At 48.6% G+C, this 23996-nt stretch overlaps 2 protein-coding genes across 5 annotated transcripts; one reads left to right on the top strand and one right to left on the bottom strand.

Moving 5' to 3' along the window:
- The first annotated feature begins 493 nt into the window (after window positions 1-493).
- On the top strand, window positions 494-18990 carry CERS5 (ceramide synthase 5). Of its 2 annotated transcripts, XM_062511068.1 has the most exons (11): window positions 497-696; window positions 5699-5804; window positions 7763-7893; window positions 9406-9463; window positions 9997-10047; window positions 10597-10689; window positions 11965-12093; window positions 12673-12779; window positions 14997-15153; window positions 16149-16178; window positions 17771-18990. In XM_062511068.1, the coding sequence occupies exons 1-11, from the start codon at window positions 497-499 to the stop codon at window positions 17921-17923; spliced, it is 1215 nt and encodes a 404-aa protein (XP_062367052.1). In that variant the 3' UTR covers window positions 17924-18990. The 2 variants fall into 2 exon arrangements, with proteins under 2 accessions (XP_062367053.1, XP_062367052.1); XM_062511069.1 differs by lacking the exon at window positions 16149-16178 and having other exon boundaries at window positions 494-696.
- A 229-nt stretch (window positions 18991-19219) lies between these two features.
- LOC134055040 (cytochrome c oxidase assembly protein COX14 homolog) lies at window positions 19220-23970 on the bottom strand. 3 transcript variants are annotated; one of them, XM_062511159.1, is made up of 2 exons: window positions 23842-23970; window positions 19220-19539 (listed from the first exon to the last, which is right to left on the bottom strand). In XM_062511159.1, the coding sequence occupies exon 2, from the start codon at window positions 19529-19531 to the stop codon at window positions 19373-19375; it is 159 nt and encodes a 52-aa protein (XP_062367143.1). In that variant the 5' UTR covers window positions 19532-19539; window positions 23842-23970; the 3' UTR covers window positions 19220-19372. The 3 variants fall into 3 exon arrangements, with proteins under 3 accessions (XP_062367143.1, XP_062367142.1, XP_062367144.1); XM_062511158.1 differs by lacking the exon at window positions 23842-23970 and adding an exon at window positions 20932-20973; XM_062511160.1 differs by lacking the exon at window positions 23842-23970 and adding an exon at window positions 20850-20868.
- Between the last annotated feature and the right edge of the window lie 26 nt (window positions 23971-23996).

Here is a 23996-nt window from a genome sequence, read left to right on the forward strand (position 1 = left end):
CCGAACTAACGGGCCGCGCATGGGGCGCGGCGGAACCCCCGCGAGCGACAGCCCCGCCCCCGCGAGCGACGGCCCCGCCCCCACGAGCGACGGCCGCACTGAGGGGCGGGCGAGGCCATGAAAGGGCGCGGTCGTCCCAGCCCCGCACCGCCTGGGGGCTGTAGCGGGCGACGCGCTGAGGGGAGCGGCGATGCAAAAAAGAAAGGCGCGGTCTATCCCAAGCCCGCCTCTTACGGGTCGTGGCCGCGCGGTGAGAGGCGCGGCCTCCTCCGGGCCCGCCCGCCCGTGTGGCGGCGGCGGCGGGAGGGCCGGGGCGGGGATAGAGGCGATGAGGGGCGCGGTCTCTCCGAGCACCGCTCCCTCAGGGCCGTGGCTGTCGCCCGATTCGCTGCCGCCGTGAGGGGCGGGGTGAAGGGCGGGACGGGGCTGGCGCTCGGCCGCGCCCCCGTGTCTGTGGCGGCCGCCCGAGCGCGGCGGCGGCGGCAGCAGGCGGAAGATGGCGGCGGCCGCGGCGGCGGCGCTGCGGGCCTGGTTCTGGAACGAGCGGTTCTGGCTCCCGCACAACGTGACGTGGGCGGACCTGGCCGGTGAGCCGGGTCCGCCGGGCAGCGGGCTGCAGTACCCGCGGGCCGCTCACGTTCTCTCCGCTTTCCCGCTGGCGCTCGGCATCTTCGCCGTGCGGTTGCTCTTCGAGAGGTGAGCGCGGGGCCGCCCCCTGGGCGGCGGGGCCGGGAGGCGCCGGGGTCTGTGAGCGCCGGGCCGGGCCGGGGGACGGCCCGGCGGGGACTCCCCTGCAGCCTTCGGGGCCTCCGCGAGGCCTTTCGTGCGTGGAAAAGGGACATTGTGTAATCCCGGGAATCTGTCGCGGGAGTCGTGTCTGTCGCGATATGCACAAGCCCGTGGGACTCTACTGCTCTCGGTCTGGATAACGAGAGGCCCCTCCAGTCCGCCGGTAGTGCCAAGAAAAATCCTATATTTATATAGGAATTCACTTTTATTTCTGCTCCTGCCCAGGAGAAGCTCGCTGGGGTGACGGACAGAGCTGGCGGCTGCTGCTGCTCCTCACTTGGCTTCCGTGTGTGCTTTATTGTACTTTCCCTGAGTTCCTGGATGAGGAAATAGGGCTCGTTCACATGGCCCGATGTGTTATTGAAGGCTTGGTGGCTCTCCCTCATCTCAGGCACGATGGGTGTGAGTGCGGATCGTCATCTCTGCCCATAAGCAGGTGTAATACGGGATTCCTCACTTACCTGGGCATCCATAAACATGTGAACTCAGCCCTGGGGCAGAGGTAGATCCGTGTGTGGTGTGGATCTGCCGCAGCCACACGCAGTGTGTGGGTGGCAGAGATATTAATTAGTAAAGCGGCTTACTTAGGAAGCCCTTAGGTGAAACGGACCAAGACAGCCTGTATTGCTGCTCAGGTAGTTCATTAAACATTGATTTAATCTTAAATTTCTGTCTCGGAAGGGCAGAAGTTGGCCAGATTGAATGGACTTCGAGCAACTTGGATTAGTGGAAAGTGTCTCTACCCATGGCAGGGGGTGGGACTGGGTGAGCTTTAAGGTCATTTCCAACCCAAACCATTCCATGATTCCAAAAGCATTTCCAAGCATGAAAAGGGCTGCAGGAATAAAGTGAGTGGGAACTGAGTCGGTTTTTTTTTCTGTGAGTTTTCTTTAGGAAATGTGAATTTTCCTGAGCTTTCAGAAATTAAGAAGAGGTGGTTGACGTGAAGTAAAATGATGGCAAATACAGAGGAGAATGAAGCAGGTCAGCAGAGATGTGAGAAACTTGAGAGGCTATATTTTCTCCATGCTGTCTTTCTGCCCTTAGGAAAAAAAGGCTTCAGAAAGCCAGTGCAGAGAGCCCAGGAATATACGTGGCACTGCCAAAATCTCATCTCACTTGGTGTGCTGCTGGTTCTGGCCATACCTTGGTACTTGCCACGACATCAGGAAAGGAGGTTGTGAGACATAATGATAGCCATGAAAAAAAAAAATACTGTAGGGAGGTCCCTTGTCCAGGTGTCAGTCTGGGGAAGAGGTGCAGAAAATTCTCTTTTCCTGGAGTTGTTGGGGAAGATGCAATCTGATGGCACAGTGCTCCAGGCAGCATTTATTGTGTCCTGATAATGTCTCCCTGGTTTATGAAATTTCTTTTGTGGTGTTAATTTATGGTGGAGTCAGATGACAATTTAACTCCTGAGCCTGCAGAGCAAACCTCAGAGGCCGAGGTCTGCTCCTGAGGGGGTTTTTCCTGATGTCAGCTGTGTCTTGGTGGTGTCCAAAAGTGAAAGCAGATTGTGACAGCCCATTTCAGGCAGTTTCTAGTGTGTTTATTTTAAAAGTACATATCTTTGGATAAACTCCTTTCTGTTTCCTCCAGCCACTTCGAACATGTCATAAAAGTTCAGCTTTATCTCAATAAACTCCTGTGGTGCATTTATCCCAATTCAGGCTTTGATTGTGTCAAATGTCTTTCTTGTCACACATTTCACAGTTGGACTTGGTGACTCAGAATGTGAATTACAGACTCGTGCAGCTCTTTTGGTTGAGCTGCTTCTTTTCTCTTTCCTTTTGTAGCTCCTCGGTGGGAGGAAGTGCTTAGTGCTACACCACTTGTAACACTGACACATTTCTGTTAGAATTCCACTAAAACATGTATTTTACACCATGACATTGATGAAATAATCATTCGTTTGACTGTGGGCAGTTTGTGACTCCAGGGATGAGGCAGGACTTGTAGAGGAAGGTAAAGACAGTGGAAAGGTGAAGATTTTTGTCCAGTCAGCAAAAAGAAAGACGTCTGCCCATAAATTTGGGTCTGTATTTTTTATCTTTGTTTATCCTTTTCAATATTTCTCCTTGCACATCTTGTCCCACTGCAGGCAAAAAAAAAAAAAAAATCCCAGGTATCTGCAAAAACCTGGATGTGATGTGTTTCTAGCTCCACTGGAGTGCTCTTTGGAACCAGGTGTGGGTGTTCCTGGACAGATCTGAAGAAGGATCTGCAGCTTGTGCTCCAGCTGGGGAGGGGGAGATGAGATGTTAGCTTAATCAGGTCTCTTATGGAATGAGGTGGTTTCATTTTAACATAGCAAAATTGAGAGGTTATGGAAATACAAACTCAAAGAGTGCATATTCAATAAATCTCTCTTGGGAGATTGTTCTTCCTTTAAGAGCTGTAGTAGGGAGTCACCAGCCAAACTGGAATGTTCATAAAGAAACATTCTGCCTTTTTGTGAAGCACAACATGTCTGAGAACTATTTGTTGTAACATATGATTTGTGGACTTGAAAATTGGTGTTGGTTTTAAAATCAGTGTCAAAGAGGGGGCTGAGGTGGCTCAGGTGTGAACTGATCACTGTTGATAAAGGTTTAATAGAAGTTTTTATGTGATGACAATTTCTTGCTGGAAGGTGTGGCAATAAGTTGACCTTGGGTATAGTTAGTTGCCGTTGAGATTTCTGTAAGATCATAAAATCATTTAGATTAAAAGGGACCTTTCAAGGCCACCTCATCCCATTCTCTCCTCAAAGCAAGGCCAGTGTTCAAGCAGCTCAGATCACCCGTGGTCTTCTGCTGTTCAGTTTGAATATCCCCAAGAATGGAAATTCTACTCTCTGGGCAGTATTTTTTTTTCCTATTTTGGGGGTTGTGCAGAACTTTTTCACTGTGGGATTCAAAACACAACTGAAAACCTGCTCTGGGACCAAATTTTTGAAGTGCCACAGCAGTTTGAAGTATAAATTTACCTTTCTGAGTTTACCTAAATAGGAGGTCAGCTTGGGATTTTGCCTGACTGAGCACAGGATTGACCACTCACATAATATTACCTCTTCAAGTTCACGTGTGAACTTCTGTGCTGCACTTGTGGTATATCCTATAGGAAAGCAGAATATAAAGACAAGGGATACTTAATATTTTTACATTTTTGTGGGGGGTGTCTTGCCAAATGTTTCATAACATCAGGACACCGTTTCTGGCTGGTGGTCTGGATTATGGCGGAAGCTGTGAGCCTTTGGAGCCAAGCTCAAAGGAAATCACTCTTTCCTTTTTTTTTTTTTTTTTTTAAAGCTGTGGGTGTTGAAATGTAGTTTAGCATGTCTAGAGACGGGAGCAGAGCTGGGAAGGGTCTGGAGAACAAGGAGAGGATGAGGGAGTGGAGGGACTCAGCCTGGAGAAAAGGAGGCTCAGGGGGAAAACTTCTGGCTCTGCACAATTCCCTGACAGGAGGCTCAGGTTGGGCATCAGGAGGAATTTCTCCATGGAAAGGGTGGCCCAGGGAGATTTGGATCCCCATCCCTGGAGGTGTCCAAGGAAGGCCTGGAGGTGGCACTCGGTGCTCTGGACTGGGGACAAGGTGAGGATTGGGCATAGCTGGAACTCGATGATCCTGGAGGGATTTTTCAACTTCAGGGATCCTGGATGGAGACAGGAAGAGCTGGGGCAGGCAGGGAAGCCTGGGCCTGCAGTGTCTATGATTTGTTTTGTGTTTTCTGAGAGCTGAGTGTTCCTTTGGGATCAGTCACAAGCTGATCTGTAATTCCTCAAGGGAATACTCCACAACCTGGGACTGTTCTTAAGCACAGCCACAGATATTTGTTCCTGAAGCATTGAGTATTCCTGAGAATAATTACTGTTGGAGCACTTAGGGCCATTATTCTCCTGAATTTTAATCTTTCCTTTTAAACACAAGGAGAAATTGTAACAATTGTGGTTGGAAAAAGCAGCATTTTCTGTTTGGTGGCACTGGGAGGCTCCTAAATATGTGTAATTTTGGCTTAGCTCTCTCTGAAACAATCTCTCTGTGAAAGCAGAATGGCTTTAGTGGTACAAATGTGTCCTTCTCAAAATCTGTTTGAGGAACAGGTTCTGCCTCAAAATAACTGATTAAAAATACTAAATATTGCTCCTTTAACCCCCCCTTTTGCCCACCAACAGGAGAGGAACGTTCAAGTCACGTGTCAGGTAATGCAGACTTTTCCCTTGGAACCCTGAGCCCATTCTGACATGAACGTGCAGCAAAACCTGGTAATTTTGAACATGTTTGTATTCGTTTTAGTTGCAAACCCAGGCTTGTTTCCAGAGTCTGTACTATAAAATCCAGGAAGAATTAAATCAGTTTGGAATACACAGAACACATGGGATGGATGAGATCCCAAGATCAGGGATGTTTCAGACTGGAGACTTGCATATTCCTCTCTGTCCTGAAGGAAACGAGCCACATCATTTTTCCAAAAAAAAAAAAAAAAAAGTTACTTTTGGGAGCTTTGTTGCTTGAACTTCCTTTTTTTTTTTTTTTGTGAGCTGTGTGACACCAAGGCTATTTTGGAAACAAGATGCTTTGTTTTAGGGCTTCATCTCCAGCATTTCTGTTCACAGCACACTGCTATCAGTCTGTTGTTTTATTGCTGAGGAATGAGAATCCCCCTGGGGAGCACATTCAGATCCTTACAAGCCAAGGGCATTAAGATTTAATTTTTCATTCTGGTGTGCGCAGTGTGTGCTGTCTGCAGTTGCCATATGGACTAACAAAAGAAATTTCTTCACCTGGGAATTGGTGGAATGGAGATTTCAAAACCTTTTTTCACCAGGTTTTGCAATTGGTGACAAATCCAGATCCTTGTGATTCAGGCAGAGGAGGGAAATAAAAATCTTGTTTTAATCCAGCTCTTTCTGGGGAATTCTTGCAGGTTTATTGCCAAGCCATGTGCCATAAACCTTGGCATTCAGGACAGTGGACCTCACAGAGCCCAGCCCAATGCAATTTTAGAGAAAGTGTTTACATCCATCACTAAGGTGAGTCACACTTCAAATTCCTCTTCCATTCCAACAGGAATGGAGGCCTGGAGGTGTCACAGGGAGGGCTTTTTGCTTCTACTTTTCTGGATTGAGATGCACATTTCACATTCTCCATCCACAAGTGGGCTTGTTCTGGTTTTACTTTACCTCTGTGGTGTCCTTCTGGTAGCAAAGTAAATTCCCTGTGGCTGAACCATGGTTTTGTGCATGGAATAATCTTTGGAACACCCTGATAGACAGGCCTGAACTGCTTCCTTTAGTTCCCTGCCTTTGCTCCAAGTTGAATGGTGGGGGTTTTTGATTTAACAAGAGATTTCCCAGCATTCTTCCACTTTTATTGGGAAAGTGTTCCTCTTTTTCTTGAGCTCAGTTCCTTTTCTGATTTTATTTGTTTTATCGTGAATGTCCTACTCTCATTTTTGCCATTTAGTATAAACCTGGACAGCAGTTGTCAGTGGAAGTGGATTATTCAGGGAGGTCTTCAGTCAGTGAAGGATGTCCTGATGAAGGGCAGGACATTTAATGGTGACAGAAGCTGTTTCTTTGGGTTGTTTCCTTCTTTCCCTCAATAAGCTCACAGACCTACACCACTACAGAATTACAGAATCCCACTGTATTTTATCCCACGTTGCATAAGTGCAATAGATTTTCATTAAAGATAACAAAATGGAAGGTTTTCTGTTGAGATTTGGTGATGCTGATCTTCATCTGCTGGAGCAGATAAAAGGAAATTATATAAAAACCTCAAAAAACTTGCCTCGTGGGAACATTAAAGTTTTGAGGCATTTGGAATGATGTGTGAACTGAAAAATCCCCAGAATCTGATGCACTTTGTTGGGAGAACTTTAATACAGAGGATGTCCTTGAAATTAATGTTTAGAAAACCTGGGAGGTCACAGTCTGTGCAGAATTTGTGAAATCTTTATGAAATCTTTATCTGTCCCAGTGTGCTGTGGCTGCTGTTGTGTTTGGAGAGTCAGGCTGGGCGTGATCCTGGTGCAGGGGAAGGATTTCACTGCTGCTCTGAGCTGGGAGCTCTGAATTCCCCTTGGCCAGGTGCTTTCCCAGCCATGAAATCCTGGTAAAGTGCTGAGAGATGTGGTGTGATGGAATGACAGGACATGGTCTCAACTCTGAAAATCAAATTACTCTGATTTTAGTTTTCAGTTGGGCAGACTGATGATTTTATATTAAATCAGTATACTGCATAGCTTTTGTGGTTTGTATATAATCCAGATAAGTAAAATGTGTTTATCATATTTCAGTGGTAGAGTCCCTGGCAGAACTGGTCTGAATTATCTCACTCCTGGGCCCTTGTAGAGGGAGTTACGAGGTTTGGTTCACTTTGATAAATCCATTTGTGTTCATTCAGACACAGTAGAGTTCCCAGGTGGAGAACAGGGATATGTTATATCTATATTTGTCATGGAAGTATCTCAGTCTTCAAATATATTTTAATTTATAAACTTTGATAACAGAAATAACACAATTTCTGCAGTGCCCTTATGGAATATACAAATACCCACTTTGTTAAACAAACTCTTTAAAGTTTCCCTGTCCTTGCTGTGAGTAGCAAACCTTAAACATCTTTAGCTTTGCTGCTCCTGAGCTCTGGGCTGTTTGAATTGATGTGCAGCTTTAGCTGGTAGGACAGGACACTTTCACAGCTCCTCCCCCCAAATTAACAGACAGAGTAGTCACATTATTTGTCTTAATGTGCTGTCAACTGATGAAATAGGTGAGGGACTGCTCAACCAAAACCATTCTGAGTAATTAGGTAATTAGTGGTTTATGAAGGTTAAAACTGAATGACCATTTGTGGCAATGGCTTCTTGCTTCCAGATCCTGTGGTCCCTCCCTGGTGTGTGTTTTTTTGTGCATTATTTCAGTCATAGTGCAGGACTGAAAGCAGCTTGAGGAGTGGGAGAAATGACATTTGTTTCATTTTTCTTCAGTCTCCAGATGGAAAAAGGTTAGAAGGCTTGTCCAAGCAGCTGGACTGGGATGTCCGAAAGATCCAGCGCTGGTTTCGGCATCGGAGGAACCAGGACAAACCCACCACCCTCACTAAATTTTGTGAGAGCATGTATGTTTGTGCAGAGGGGCTTCACCTTAGAGCTCTAGCTGTGTTCTCCTCTGGCTGGGCCTGGGGCAGCTGCTCTGCCTGACCAGGGCCAAAATTCCTGTACAAGCAAATGAGGGCAGTTAAAGGAGGTTTTAGATTCGAAAATAATTTGTGGGCGTGGCTGAGAGACCAGAACGGGGTACAGGAGTCAGTGCAGAGTGGCTTCAGACACTGGGCAGGCCCTTCATGGCACTTGAGAGTGTCCGTGTGTCCGCGTCTGTGTCCACGTTCATGTCTGTCCATGTGTCCCTGTTACTGTCTGTGTGTCCATGTGACTGTCTGTCCGTGTGTCCTCGTCCCTGTGTGTCCTCGTCCCTGTGTGTCCACGTCCCTGTGTGCCCACATCCCTGTGTGTCCTCATCCCTGTGTGTCATTGTCCCTGTGTCCGTGTGTCCCTGTTACTGTCTGTGTGTCCATGTGACTGTCTGTCCGTGTGTCCACGTCCCTGTGTGCCCGCATCCCTGTGTGTCCTCATCCCTGTGTGTCATTGTCCCTGTGTCCGCGTGTCCCTGTTACTGTCTGTGTGTCCATGTGACTGTCTGTCCGTGTGTCCACGTCCCTGTGTGCCCGCATCCCTGTGTGTCCTCATCCCTGTGTGTCATTGTCCCTGTGTCCGCGTGTTCCTGTGTCCGCGTGTCCCTGTCCCCCTGTCCGTGTGTCCCTGTCCGTGTGTCCCTGTGTCCCTGTTACTCTCTGTGTGTCCATGTGACTGTCTGTCTGTGTGTCCACGTCCCTGTGTGCCCGCATCCCTGTGTGTCATTGTTCCTGTGTCCGCGTCCCCCTGTCCCCCTGTCCGTGTGTCTGTGTGTCCGCGTGTCCCTGTCCCCCTGTCCCCCTGTCCGTGTGTCCCTGTCGTGTGTGTGCACGTGCCCACTCTGGGTGTGAATCCCCCGGGACGCTCCTGCCCAGAGCTCGTTCCCATTCCTGCAGGAATGTCCTTCTCCCTTTCCCACTTACAGACACTCCTTGCCTTCCTTTTCTTCTTTCTTCAGTCCATTCTTTGTTCCCCATTCCCCCCGAGCTCCTGCAGTTTTCTCTGTAGTGCAGTAGAACCTCAGTATTTTTTCCTGACTTGTTTCTCCTCTGCTGGTTTCTTTCCTTTCCAGTAACTTTCAATTCTTCCCCCAGTATGGTTTTGTCTACCTAAAGCCACAAGGTAAGAGGGAAAAATTAAATATTAGGATGCCTCTGGGTGACAACAACTTTGCTTGTTGTTATCTTGTTGTCTCTTAAAGCATATGAATGATGCATGTTCACCCTGAATTTCAAACTTGGCTGTTGATGCAAACTCATGTGTGGTGTGAAAACTCTTCAGTAGGTTTATGTTAGCTGAAATGTTTAGAAATGAAGGTGGGTAAAATCTTTTCAGTTGTCAGGTTTGGGGGGTTTTCCCATGTATTTCAATTAATTTTACAAATGCTAACCAGAAGCTGATTCTATGTCCTAAGTTTACTTTTTGCTTCTTTTTTCCAGGTGGAGATTTACATTTTATTTAAGTATATTTTTTTATGGAATCAGGTTTCTCTGGACGGTGAGTTGCTCTGTCACCCACATTGTTGTTCTGTGTGCTTGCAGTTGAATGATCCTTGATTTGGGATCCTGGGGGTTCTGTTAAAGTCCTTCTTTACACTACAGGGAAGCTTCTATACAGATTTGTCCTTTGGAAATAATTTTCTATTATTTGATGTGTTGTCCCAGAATGTTGGAAAGAATAAGGTGGGTTTTGGGTTTGTTTTTTTTTTTGCTGCTCCTTTTTTTCTCCTCTCCCTCTTGAAGGGATGCAGGTTCATTTCCTTGGGTCTTTATTATTATTAGAGGTGTATAATTATTCTAGAAATTTCCATTGTAGCAGAACTGTCACACTGACAGCACAAATCAGACTTTAAATCACTAGGGTTTTTACAGTAAATGTAGTTTGATTGACAGAATGAAGGCAAAATTTCAGTGAAGCAGTGCTGTAATGTCAGGTGTCTTTCAGTGCTGGGGAGGAAAACATCCAGTAAAAACTGGGGATTTATATAATTTCTTATTTCTAAATAATTAAAACCTACCTATTCCTTTTAGGCACCCTGGTTTTGGGACACACGACAGTGCTGGTACAACTACCCTTTCCAGGTATGAGAGAAACACCTAAATTCCAACTTTTTGGACAATTCTAGTTTTTATTTTTGTTATTGCTGCTGGATTAAAACTCTGCCATTTGCTCTTTGTGCCTTTACATCCTGGTTAGGTTTGGCATCAGCAGGGTTTCCTTGGGTACATTTGACTCAGTCACTTGATGTTTATTTGCTGCTGAGATTATTAAAAGTGGGAGAAAAAGGCATAAAATCATAGTGGTTATTTATTTATTTATTATATAGAGACCAACAGTCTGTTCCAGAGCTTGGTTTTCCTACTCCAAGAGGCTTCAGCAGGAGTTGTAAATATTGACAAGGGAATTTACTCCTTTGGAAAAAAGCTCAAGCACACAATTATATTGGTGTGACTAAGCCTGGAGTAAGATGTCTGTTGCTTAAGCTTTTGTTAAACCTGAATGATTTAATTTATGCCTCAGCAATTCTGGAGGAGCAAAGTGGGATGGAAAAGGAAGAAGGAAAAAAATATTTTAATGTAAATTTTGAATTATTTTGTCTCGTAACTGTGCTATCTCTGTCTTTTTTCCAGCCTTTAACATCCAGGCTTTATTATTACTATATCTTGGAGCTGGCCTTCTACTGGTCCCTCATGTTTTCTCAGTTTACAGACATTAAACGGAAGGTGAGATGAACCAGAATTGCATTAACTACTCAATAGCTAAATAAAAATAATAATAAATAGGTAGGACTAACAAAAAATGGGAGTGTGCCTGGCCAGGAAAGCCAAAATTTAGTGATAGTTATGTTTTCTTCCTCATTTACACCTTTGTGAGCCTCCCTTCTCCTGTAAGCAGTGTGCAGTCCTGAAAAAGGGAGAAGCAAGGCTGACCTGGTGTAACCTTGAGTTCCTTTCACCTTCCAGGGGACAGAACAGTTTCACTCAATACCTCCCAATCAAAAGTTAACAAATCATTGCCTAAAAATAGATTTAACTGGAAGGCTTGCAAGAAAATGAGCTGCTCAAAGCAGTACCTTGCTGAAGCTGCTGAGGAAATGACAAACACTAAAGCAATAATAAATAGGGCTTTGAAAGGAATTTCTCAATGTGTGAGGGGCAGATGATGAGTGGTTGCAGTTGCTCAAATCTAATTCTGTCACGCTGCACTCCAGGATTTGGTTATTGTTGCTGTTAGAGAACAGTCCTCAGTAAATCCTGGTTTATTGCTGCCTTTCCATGAGCTGCAAAGCAGCAAATTATCTCATTCTTTGCATTGGCTGTTAAAATAAACAAGTTTAGCCAGGCTTTTTGCTGAAATATTAGCAGGTGGGGCACTGTGGAATAGAGTGGAGCTGCAGACAGGCAGTGATGAACAACTCCTGGGGCTCTGTAATGGTTCATATTGACTTTAACAAGTGCATGACATTCCCCACTGCAGCAGGCTGAGGTACAGGAAGCTGAGGGCTGAAGTGCAATCCAGCCCTGAATATTGTGCATTGTAAACACTTTTTGTTCTTCCTGCTGAGCTACCTGGTGTTCTGTGCCTGCTCTGGCCTGGCAGGGTTTGGTCACTGACAGCAGTAACAGCACGTAAATGTGTGCCAGGAACAAAGGGCACGAGCAGCATGTGTGAAAATCCAGAAAGAGCCAAATGTAAGGGTCATCATGACCTTTGAATCATATCTGTGGGGTCTGCAGCTACAGCTGTGTGTGTGTCAGAGGGACTGTGCTGATCCTTGAGCAGGCACAGCTCTGACTTCAGCAGCACCAAAGCTGAGAGACATTTCTGGAAGCTTTTGTGGAGATGGTTGGAGTGTGATGAGCTGCGCTTGGTGTGGAGTCAGAGCCTGAACCAGAGGAATCCTGTGACCCTGGTGACTCAGTTGGGTGGCTCTGGTCCAAACTTTAGCATTTGTGTGACAGCCAAAGAGTCTTCATTCATGGTTTTCCTGTTTCCAGGACTTCCTGATCATGTTTGTCCATCACTTGGCCACGATTGGACTCATCACATTCTCGTACATGAATAACATGGTGCGGGTTGGAACTCTGGTGCTGTGCCTCCATGATGCTTCAGATTTCCTCCTGGAGGTGAATTTCCTTTCAAATCTTTGCTAATTAGGAATTTTCAAATCCCTAATGCTGGTGTGATCTCAAGGGAACAGGCTGACATTCCCATTCTTGATAAACTCCTTTAAATGTGCCATGGATTCATACTGCTGAAAATGCTTTGTCAGCTTTTCCTCCAAACTGCTTGAGTGGTGAAAGTCACAAAACCATGGAATGGTTTGGGTTGGAAGGAACTTAAAGATCATCCAGTTCCACTATCCCAGGTTCTCCAAGTCCCATCCAACCTTGGACACTTCCAGGGATGGGGCAGCCACAGCTTCTCTGGATAACCTGTGCAGGGGCCTCACCACACTCTCAGAGAGGGTGATTTTATTCTCTGGCAGTTTGAAGCCATTCCTCCTTGTCCTGTCACTCCAGGCCCTTGTAAACTGTCTCTCCCATTGTTCTTGTAGGACCATATAAAAATAGTACTACAATATAATAATCCCTCTTTGTTCCAAACTGTACAAATGTGATTGAGAGTTTTTTACAGCTCTCCAGCCGGGTAATTACAGGAGTACACAAAGGGAATAATATTTGCATGTTTATTGTCTCTTATAGGCTGCAAAACTGGCCAATTATGCCAAGTACCAACGTCTGTGTGATGCTTTCTTCATGCTCTTTGGGGTTGTGTTCATTGTGACCCGGCTGGGCATTTACCCTTTCTGGTAAGCACCTGCAGCTGGGAGGTCTTGGTTGTTCTCCCAATCCTTTCAGCAGAGTCTTTGTTTTTAGACTTTTCCCAAGCATTCCAGCTGTCCCTCGAGGCAGCCTGAAGCAGCACGTGGCCCAAATGCTGTTTGGGGCAGGAGGTTTGAGTAGGCACATGAAGAAATCTCTCCCCAGTCAGCTGAGGGACTGGGAGAAGAGTCCAGAATCCCATTCACAGCTGCCCCTCCCCTGCTGCAGTGATGACAGAGTCAGCCAGAATCTGCTTGGAGAGGCTTGAAGGATTCTCTGCTTCTCTGAAGAAGTTCTAGAAGTAATTACTAGTGAGGCACAGTCTCTTGAGGTAACTCTGTTTGTATCTGGCTTAGTCATCACTGCATTTCTGATTCTTACGACACTTCTGTCGTGTCCTTGTGTTGTGACTATTCAGAGCCTGAAGTAGGTCTGAGGTTTCTTGGGAGGCAAAACCCTGGATAAATGGCTTAGAGAGAATCATCCTATAATGAGATTCCCTCTCACCTCAGCAGGTCAGACCTGGAGCAGTGCTTTGGTTAATGAGCTGTTGTTCACTTATTGTGTGTGGTGACAATTTGGTTACATTATTTTACTGCATGCATTTATTTCCTAGGCCGTGGACACCTGGCATTCCCATTGGTTTTGGGTGCCTTGTAGGCAGCAGCAGTCTTTAGGATCAGGGTTGCAGTTAAAGCTCTTGCTTATTTTCCAGTAAATGCACTAAAGGATTCTGGATGAAGAAGAGCTTTAATTCCTGTTTCTTTGTAGGCTCCTTCCAGGGACAGATGAGAGAGTTGTTTTTGCAGCTGCTGTCTGTCGTGAGGGGATGCTCTTGCCTCACACCAGTGGTCAGCATCCTGTAAATCTTTAATGTGTTTTCCACTGACTGTAATGTCACTCCTCAGCTTTGTAGAGGAATCTGGCAAGCTGCAGCAGCACTGCAGACCCTGTGCTGTTTCACTGCACGTGTGTTCCCTTCCCTAATTAGTAATATAAAACCAGAAGATCTCTGGAACTGCATTTAATTCTTTCATAAACCTGCTATGAGTTAAATACTTCTGGAGCTGCCCTTTGGGGCATTTTGGTTCTTGTTTGAAAGGTTTGTTTTGCTTTTCTTGTGAAATGTTAAAAGCTGTGTGAAATTAATGCAGTTGTTAAAGGTTTCTCCATACCCCTCTGCATCATAAAATCTGAAGTGTTTATTAAATTGCTGAAGGACTGGCAATAACTCCCAGCAACAAGAACAGCAAAACAGTAATGAAAGAAACACAAAGCTTGAGCCATAAAGCAGTTTTGAGTCTTCCAGCTTGGCTGGAGGAATCTGTAAAACTCTGAGGGAAGAGAAGAGCACCCAGGGAGGGAGGGAGGACTTCTGGGGAGAAAATTCTTTCCTGATCCCAGAATCCTTGAGATTGGAAAAGCCCTCCAAGACCACTGAGTCCAGCCTGTGACCAGTCCCCACCAGAGCAGTGAGTGCCACATCCAGTTCCTCAGGCACCTCCAGAGGTAGGGACTCCACCACCTCCCTGGGCAGCTCCAGTGCCTGACCACTCTTTCCATAAAAAAATTCCTCCTGATGTCCAGCCTGAACCTTTCCTGGCACATCCTGAGGCTTATCAGGATGTTCCCTCTTATCCTGTTGTTGCCTGGGAGCAGAGCCTGGCACAGCTGCCCCCTCCTGTAAGGGAGTTGTGCAGAGCCAGAAGGTCCCCCCTGATCCTCCTTTTTCCCAGTTCTGGACACACTCCAGCCCCTTAATATCTCCCTTGCCATGAGGGCCCAGAACAGCCTCAAAGTGCCCAGCACAGGGGAACAATCCCTGCTCTGCTCCTGTGCCCACACTATTTTTGATAAGATTTTTGATCTTTAAATCTGGGTGAAAGCTGCCCAAGCAGGAAGGTGTTAAAGGTTGTTTTGGTAACCAGAGCAGCCTGACATCACTTCCTGTGAAGTTGTTATAAATAAATGCTTGTGCTTCGGAGAAGAAAATTGGCAGCAGATCCGTGTGTGTAACCAAATTACAGCACATTCACATGTTCTGTTTTGTTGCTCAGTTCAAATGAGCTTTACTCAGTCTCCTGACTGGCAGGAGCAGAGCAGCAGATGCTCAGTGAGACACAAACTGTCGTGCATCTGGTCTGGCACCTCCACTCAAGAGCTGGGCACAGCTGATCTGAAATGTATTTCTGGATCTCTTGAAGGATTTTGAACACAACCCTGTTTGAAAGCTGGGAGTTGATCGGTCCCTACCCTTCCTGGTGGCTGTTCAATGGGCTCCTGCTGACCTTGCAGGTCTTGCACGTCATCTGGTCTTACCTCATCGTCCGCACGGCCTCCAAGGCCCTGGTGCGGGGCAAGGTAAGGCTGGGGGAGGCTTCTGGGTTCTTCTTCCTGCAAGCCCCATGAAGGAATCATGAGAAATTGAGCTTTTCAATTGTTGGTTCTTGCATCAAGAGTTCACAAAAATGGTGGTTTTTTTACCTTGATTGCTTTGTACTTGTGAGTTCTCAGGTGTGTACAAAGGCAGGGAGTCTCTCATGGGTATGCAGGGAAATAACTCGATTTTCCAGTACATTCAAATGTCCTAAAATGGTGACTATGACACTTGTTGTGCACTCTGGAGTTTAAGGTGGTAGCAGGCTCTCTTTTGGACAACAGGAAGAACATAAAGGATGTTTCCCAACTTCAGCTGGTCTTTGGGATGTACTGGGGATTGTGCATCTTCACTGGCTTCTGTCTGCCAGTGCAGGTACTGAGCTCTAGCACTCAGGGAAAAGGTTCTCAGGGATGCAGTGGGGTTTGCTAGTTGTCAAAAATCACAGAATGACCTGGGTTGGAAGGGACCTTAAAGATCATCCAGTTCAAGGCCAGGCTGGACAGAGCTTGGATCAACCTGGGATAGTGGAAGGTGTCCCTGCCCATGGCAGGGGGTGAAACAAGGTGAGCTTTGAGGTCCTTCCAACCCAAACCATTCCATGATTCTATGAAACCAGAAAAAAAGCTGATTTAGTAGCACAAATGCTTTTTTTCCTATCAGATACTGATATTCTGATCTGGGTTTCTCTGATGGCTCTGCATTATTTTGTATTTGACTTCAGCTGCTCCTACACATGGAATGTGGCTTTGAAAAATATAAATACTGTGGGGGCAAGCAGGTCTCAGGGTAGGAGCTCTTCATCTGTTCCCCACAGCTGCTACTACAAATGCCTGATTTTCATTCTCTGCAGCTGTTTCTGTATCCTGAGTTCTACACCTTTTCCCTTTCCTTGGTTCTCTCCTGTCCAGGTGACCTAGCCAGAGAAAGGACTCTAAGCTCTGTCTTCTTCATTCTTTTCTCCTTTTCTCTGTGCCAGATTGGAGCTGGACAGTTTCACCCTGTGCATGTAAGTGTGACCTGTGGTTCTGTTTGTTCACTGAAACACATCTGTGTCGAGGCCAAGACAAAAGCAGAGCCCTGGTCTTGGGGCTTTGGTGCCTTCTCCTTCTCTCCTTGGTCCTGACAGAGTGCTAAAATACTGTTTTTTCCAAAGGTCAGAGCAGTGTCCTGGGGTCTGTTCTTACCTGCTGTCACCTGCCTGCACAACCTTCACTTTCTGCTTTTACACACCCACACATTCCAATTTCTGTCTTTGCTCCTCATCATCCCTGCACTGAGGGGGAGAGGACAGGAGGAATTTACTCCTTTTTGTGAAAGGGAGTGAAACAGTCATTTCTGCCCCAAGAATGGAAAAAACGTCAAGGGATTTCTGCTTCCTTCCAGCGAGCCTTTGAATTTCCAATATAGCAGGAGATTGGGGAAAGATAGCAAAAATTCTGGCAACAGGTAGAAGCCAGGACATCCAAAAAGTTCCTGGAGATCATTAACTTCACCTGGCTTCCAGCCAGATCTTCCCTGGAGTTCAACCACTTCCTGCTGCTGGAGAGCCCTAACCCTGACTCCAGGAGAGTGAAATCCTGGAATCCTTGGAAAGCTGCAAGCCAGAGTGCTGGCACCTGGAGATACTGAGGGCTTGTGGCTGCACAGGGAGGGGAGTGAGGAGAGTGAGGAGCTGCCTTGGGCAGAGCAGGGGCTGCTCTCCATGCCTGGCTCATGCTGGGGAGGTTTGGCTCTGGATTTGCCAGCATCCAAGGTGTGTGTTTGCAGTTGGGGATGGGTTTATGGGCTATTCCCTTCCCCTTCTGGCTCTGCAGGGCTGCCCTGTGGTGGCTCTTGGAGCAGCTGGCACCACATTCCTCCTGGGAAGGTTCAAAATCCCATATGCAAGTCAAATGGAGCAGCTGGATTTGCAATGAAACTAAGGCACACTCTTACAAGCAGATCTGGATCCCTGCTGAGGGTCCTGCAGTTCTGAGCAGGTGTTTGCTGGATCAGACACTGCTTTTGTTTTCCATCCCCTGTCCAAACAGGCTCCTGCTCCTAAATGGGATCTCCCAGATGAAGCACAGGCCGTGGAAATAGAGGTTTTTTGTCCAAGCAGTGATGTGATAATTAAAGCTGGTTAATTTTTAAAATAGCAAAACTGTTCCCTGTAGGGCAAAATGTTCTCTCTCAGACTGACACATTCCTGTTTTTTGGTTGTGTTGGACCCACTTGTGATTGTGGCATGAGAAATTTTTGATTCATTGTTTAGAAAAATGGCCTTTAACTGATCTAGAGAGGAGCTCTTGAAAGACAAGAACACTAGATCTGTAATAGCATCTGATCTAGTGAGAACAAAAGTGAAGTGCTTTCACAGATAGAATATTTGCAAAATAGAGCTCATCTTTCAAAACTGTCTTTTTCAGTGTCTGTGTGTTGTTCCTAACGTGATGACAGGCTCCTTCTTGGGAGCTTGAACTGAGCCAGACTCAAATGTGGGAGGTAGATGTGAGTGAAGGAGGTTCATCACACGGACACAACCTTCTAACTGCTTTCTGTCAATTTTTCAACTCCCCCTCTCCTCTCCCACTACTCAATTCCATTGGCAATGTTTAGGTATCCAAGGATGACCGCAGTGACGTGGAGAGCAGCTCTGAGGAGGAGGATGTGACTTCCAACAGCACAAAAGGAATTTTCAGCACTTCCAGTAACGGTTCCAACCGCCTCAATGGCCACGTGGCTGGCGGCCAGTGGACAGGAGAGGAGTAAGGGCCTGGGCTGGCCTTGAGCAAACACGAACTTCTCTTTCAATATCTAGTTGTGTTGAGCTCCACATTCCCGAGTGATCTTTATTCAAAAACCCCTTCCCCAGAAACCTCCAGCAGACCTGAAACAGGCACAACCCTGACCAGTCAGAGGCTTTGCACGGCACAAGGGATGAAGCCAACGACCGGGGGCAAAAACAAAGCTGCAGATTTCACTTCAAGCCATTTTGTACTTCAAAAGTGCAAGAAAACACCCCCAGCGTCCTGTTGATATTTGCAGAGGTGTCTGTCTTTGTGACAAACTGGCTTTTACTGGGATCAGCTCAAGGCAGAGCAGGTTTGGACCGTGGGGTTGGGTGCCACTCAGTGACGGTTCAGTCCCAGCAGGTGCAGCAGCTCTTGATGCACTCCAGAAGCCACTTGAGAGCACAGAGAACACAGGTTCTGTGTCCTAACTGCCCTGCGGGAGGCAGACACTGCTCCCAGCCGAGTTTTGAACTGTGCTAACCCAGAACCACTGCTCTGCCTCACCCCAGGGTGCTGGGAAAGTCCCAGCTGCTCATCTCTGCTGTCACCGGGGACCAGACCAGCATCTGCTGCCTCTTTTGGTGCTGCAAACCCCTCTGCAGTCTTGACCAAAGCCTTCTGCAAGGGGGTTGGGGGGGTGGTTTATTGCCCCTGAGACAACCAGCATAATCCAGGCCTTTTAAATTGTTTTCTTCCTGTTGCAAATTGTGGTTTTGAAGACTTCTCTAGACCTACTGGATTCAGTTAGCTAAGCTGGGATCAGAGGGAGGATCAGAACTGGTGGGTTTAACTCTCCAAAAAATGAGATGTTTTGGTTCTGTACTCTGAGACAAGTGATTGTTGCTGCTCTGATGTTAGAGCTGTGGAGGAACCCGGGGCTGGAAGAGCAGCCACACTGTGGGCTTTGCTTCTCTTTTTTTACTCAATGGTACTTGGGGGCAATGGAATGGTCAATCAGGAGCAGAATTTTGGAAACTTCTCAAGTTTGTTACCATTTTATACTGTTGTTTACTCTTATCTCCAATTAAAAACTGCTTCAGAAACTTTTGGTGATGTCTTTTGTGTTGAGTAGATACAACAGAGGACAGCGTGTGTCCCTTGGCTGTCCCTGAGCACCTGGGCTGCTTCCAGGAGCAGAGGAGGAACAGCTTTTTCTAAGAACAAGACAGAAGTAATGGACTCGTGGAAGGGAGTTGGAACTGGGTAACCTTTAAGATCCCTCCCACCCCAAGCCAGTCTGTGATTTGGAGGACACCACATTCCAACACACCAGCAACTTTCACACAGGTTTTATTGTTCTCCATCGGCTTCCCCCAACCTGGGGGGGACTGGGAAGGTGGGGCTGGTCCAGTGTTGGCTCAGCTCCTAGGGCTGATTCCAGCTCCCAGGGCCGGTCCCAGCTCCCAGGGCTGGTCCCAGCACAGGCTCAGCTCTCAGGGCCGGGCGTGTTCTCCCTCTCACGGCGGTGCTGGAGCATCCTCTGCACACGGACACTGCACAGGTACCCGGCGTACACCGTCAGCAGCATCATGGAGCCCGAGAACGCCTTGTAGCCAAAGTCTGCCAGCTGCTTTCTGGACACCATGGCTGCACCTGTGAGACAGACACACAATCCCAGGATAGTCAGGGTTGGAAGGGACCGACCTACAGAGATCATCCAGTCCAGCAAGGCCCCCAGAGCAGGTGACACTGGAACACGTCCAGGTGGGTTGGGGTGTCTCTAGAAAAGGACATGCCCATGACTCTGTTCCAGTGCTCTGCCCCCCTCCATGAAAAGTTCTTCCTCATACTGAAGTGAAGCTTCTTGTGGTTTAGTTTATGGCTTCTGGCTTCTCGTCCTGTTTCTGGGCATCACCAAAAAGAGTCTGGCATCATCCTCTGACCCCTTGGAGATATATTTATATGTATTAAGATCCCCTCTGTCTTCTCTCCACACTAACCAGGCACAGGTCCCACAGTCTCTCCAGATCCCTCAACATCTGTGGCCTGCACTGGACCATCTCCAGCAGCTCCTTGACTGTCCTGTCATGAGGAGCCCAGAACTGGACAGATCACTTTGGATGTGCCTCTCTAAGGCCAAGGAGCAGGATCCCCTCCCTGACATGCTGGTCACGCTCTTCCCCATGCATCCCAGGATCCCACTGGCACTTGAGGCTATTTCTCTGCAGGTGCTGGATCCTACATTTGCTCTTGTTGAGCCACTTTAGGTTATTCTAATAAATCATTAGGTTTCTCTCTGCCCAGTTCTCCAGCTGAGAGAGGCCTTGCTGAACTGCAGCACAGCCCTGGGATGGATCAGCCACTGCCACACATTTTGTATCATCACCAGACCCGCTCAGGGTACATTCGATCCTTTCATCCAGGTCAGTGATGAACACGGTGAATGAGACTGGACCCAGCAGCGGTCCCTGGTGAACTCACTGACTACCTCTGGATTCATCACTCTCCCATCCCATCCCATCCCATCCCATCCCATCCCATCCCATCCCATCCCATCCCATCCCATCCCCACTCACTACTCCCATCCTGTCCCATCCCTCTGGAGTCCCTGCTCCCGTCCCGTCCCATCCATTACACCACCCATTAACCCATTTATTATCCTATTCCCGTCCCGTCCTATTCATTATCCTATTTCTTATTCCATCCATTACCCCATTCCCGTCCCGTCCCTCCGCTCTCACCGCTCCCGTCCCATCCATTATCCCATCCATTATCCCATTTATTATCCCATTCCCGTCCCTCCGCTCTCACCGCTCCCGTCCCATCCATTATCCCATTTATTATTCCATTTATTATCCCATTTATTATCCCATTCCCGTCCCTCCGCTCTCACCGCTCCCGTCCCATCCATTATCCCATCCATTATCCCATTTATTATCCCATTCCCGTCCCTCCGCTCTCACCGCTCCTGTCCCATCCATTATCCCATTTATTATTCCATTTATTATCCCATTTATTATCCCATTCCCGTCCCTCCGCTCTCACCGCTCCCGTCCCGCTCCGCCGCGCTCCCGTCCCGCGTCACGTGGCCAGGGGGCGGTCACGTGCCTATCAACGTCACGTGTGACGCTGTCACGTGACAGCGGCGGGCGCGGGAAGGGCGCGCGGTGCCCGCAGCGCCCCCTGGCGGCGAGCCCGCCGCAGTGTCCCCCTCAGGGGCCGCTCCCGTCGCCATCGCCGCCGCTCCGGCCTCCCCCGGCCGGCACAGCCCTCAGGGGCCTCCCTGCACCACGCAACACACGGGTCTCCCTGTCTGAGGTGCGGTGGCGGTGATATAGGGAACTTGGACTCTGTAAGGAACAGCCCTTGGCCGCACATGGATGGAGCCGAGCTCTCCGGGGCCTGCTGCACCCTAAGGCTCAGAGGCACGATGCTATTCCGATGGTCACGGTGGCATCACAAGGGCTCTGGTGCCATCCCGAGGGTTCCAGTGCATTCCCGAGGATCCCAGTACTTTCTTGAGGGTCCCAGTGCCATTCCACGGGCCCTGGTGTCTGCTCAGTGTCCCAGTGTGCCCCCAGCCCAGAGCCTCCTTCCCCACGGGCCGTGTTCCCCCAAGTCCCCTCCTGTCCCCCCCTCCCCGAGCTCCTTTGCAGCATTTGAACTCCGCTGGCCCAGCTCTGCTCTATCCGGGGCTGCCTCGAGCTCTGAAGCTGCCAGGGTCGCTCTTTCCCTCCTCCTCCTCCTTCTTTCCCCCAGCAGCAGCTCCCAGGGCTGCGGCACTGAGTTATGCTGAGCTTGCAGAACATAATTCCAAATGGCAAAGGGAAGACTTTTTATAGCTCAGGAAATCCAGCTCCAGTGTGGTGTGTTTAAAAGCGAGAGATTGGTGCTCTGGTCTTCCCACATGAGACCAGGATCCTCAGCAAGAGTCTGCAGGGACTTGGGGACTTCCAGGGTCAAAGAAACACGGACAAGGAGGATGCACAAAGCATTTCCATGGCAGAGGAGCTCCCAGCTAAACACAAATCCCCGCTTGATTCTGCTGCAGCTACAAGCAGGTGCTGACAGGAGTTTGTGTGAGGGAGCAGAGGGAATCCAAACACGAAGCCCTTGAAGACAAAGAGAACTACAAGTCGTGCCAGCCCTGCAGGAACATGCTGGACTTCCTTTATCCTCCCTCCAAGCTCAATAAAGCTCCTCAGCAGAGGAAGCCGTGTTGGCTCCCCCCACACGACAGTTCTGCTGAATTTAAAGGTCGTGGAGTGCCTGCTGAGAAAACGTGGCTAATAAAAGGCACAGAAACAAGTGCAGTGCCAGCAGATTAAATTCCCCTTGTAAGACACCGAGCAGAGGGTTCAGAGCCTTGGAAAGGTCACTCAGTATGGGGCTCCTTTGAAGACACACGAGGCAAGGCGAGTCTGGGAAAAGCAGCTGGGAAGTGATGAATAAAATCCCACAGAGTGTCCTGGGAAGCCCAAACATGAGAGGAGGGGAGGCCTGGGGTGTGTGGGGCACAGTGGGGTCCCTGTCTCCTGCAGGCCCCAGGTGAAGACTCTGGACCTGGCTCAGTGTTACAATCCCAACCCACCACAGTCCTGCAGCCAAATTTTAATCCTGGAACCATTGCTGAGACAAAGCAAGTGGGACACTGTGTGACGTTGTGGCTAAACAGGGACCTACAGGGACATTCTTGCTGTTTCTGGGACAGCACAGGAGGGTGCAGAGCCAGGAGAGAACGGGCAGTGCCCTGTTCTGAGCACTCACCAAGTCCAGCAGGCACCAACCCAGCGACAGCGATGGATTACAGCCACAGAACAAGGAGAGCATCTCCTCTCCATGTTTATTGTTATTTTAAAGGTACACTGCTAGTCAGAGACCCCTTAGCTCTGGGACTTGACTGGGAGAGAACAGGGAGCCCTGCAGCATTCCAGAATTCCAGCCCAGGTAGGATCAGTGACCGCTGCACACGCTGGCCTGAGCAAACAGCACCAGCTTCAGAGGAGCAGAGGGACATGTGGCACCTGGCCAGACAAGTGAAGCCCCAGACCTCTGTCCTGTCCTGGGATGCTGGACATCTCCTTGTACCTGTTGTGGATCATATGCCCATTCCTCTGCCCCTGTGCCAATGGGCAGCTTGCAGCATCCCCACATGAGGTAAAGTGTGAGACCTCCTTCCTCAGCTTCTGGACAGCCACACATGGAAGCACAGAGAGGTCTAAAGCGCAGGCTGAAGCAAGCCAGAGGAAGGCAAAGTGTGGCTGTGGAGCATTTACTTAACAGCAGCATGACTCAGGAACCTTGTGGTGACCCACCTGCCTGCTGTGCAGGTACAAGGCAGGGGTCAAATGCTGCTCACGAAGACTCAGGGGCTGTTGGTCCCTGCAGTGCCAAGCCCCAGAGGACAAACTGAGACAGGGAGAGAAGTCAGCAGGCATGGAATTAGCACAGGCGAACCTGTGACAACAGGGGAGCTCCCCAGGGTTGATAGAGAGAGCAAAAGCTCCAGAGTGTCCCTGGGTCAGCAGGAGCAGCTGGGGGAAAGCAGCACATGGCTGGGTGGCAAGGAATGCCATTGTCTGTGCTGGTGCTGCTCTAGAAAGATCCTCGGTGCCATTGGAAGTCCTGAGAGCTCCACTCACCAGGTGGAGCCTGGCAGGGGACTGCGCCCCCTCCACCAGACAGGGAATGCAAAAGCAGCAGCAGGTAGGGAAGAGCTGGTGTCACCCAGAGTGGCCCCGTGGGGCTAAGAGGGAGGACTTGGGACGCTCTTTTCACTCCCAGGCAGTGCCCAGCCCTTATCTATCATGATGGCCTGGCAGAGTCCTTCTCAGAGTTGAATCCACTGTGAGGAAGTGGAAGGAGGAAGATGCTCAGCCCTGCTCAGGGCACACCTTAGACAGCAGCAGCAATTAAATGAGCCCTTCAAAGAGAGAGAGAGAGGTCAGCAGGTACCTCTGTGCCAGGCTCAGTGTCCAGGGCAGTGTCTGGGGCTGGGGAAGGAAACCTCTGCTCTTCCAGCAGTCTGCAGAGGCTCCCAGGAGACCCGGACTCCTTCCAAGGCTGTGGCAGCAGATCAGGTTGGTGTGGGCAGGAGCTCTCAGCACATC

This window comes from Cinclus cinclus, chromosome 30 (assembly GCF_963662255.1).
Source record: "Cinclus cinclus chromosome 30, bCinCin1.1, whole genome shotgun sequence".
In the NCBI taxonomy this organism is placed as follows: Eukaryota; Metazoa; Chordata; class Aves; order Passeriformes; family Cinclidae; genus Cinclus; species Cinclus cinclus.

Excerpts from the sequence above, each read along its gene's own strand:
- CERS5 (XM_062511068.1), top strand. The coding sequence starts at position 497 with ATGGCGGCGGCCGCGGCGGCGGCGCTGCGGGCCTGGTTCTGGAACGAG. Across the intron at positions 15,154-16,148 it reads AGGCCCTGGTGCGGGGCAAG|ATTGGAGCTGGACAGTTTCA; the intron begins GTAAGGCTGGGG and ends TCTCTGTGCCAG. Across the intron at positions 16,179-17,770 it reads GACAGTTTCACCCTGTGCAT|GTATCCAAGGATGACCGCAG; the intron begins GTAAGTGTGACC and ends GGCAATGTTTAG.
- LOC134055040 (XM_062511159.1), bottom strand. The coding sequence starts at position 19,531 with ATGGTGTCCAGAAAGCAGCTGGCAGACTTTGGCTACAAGGCGTTCTCG.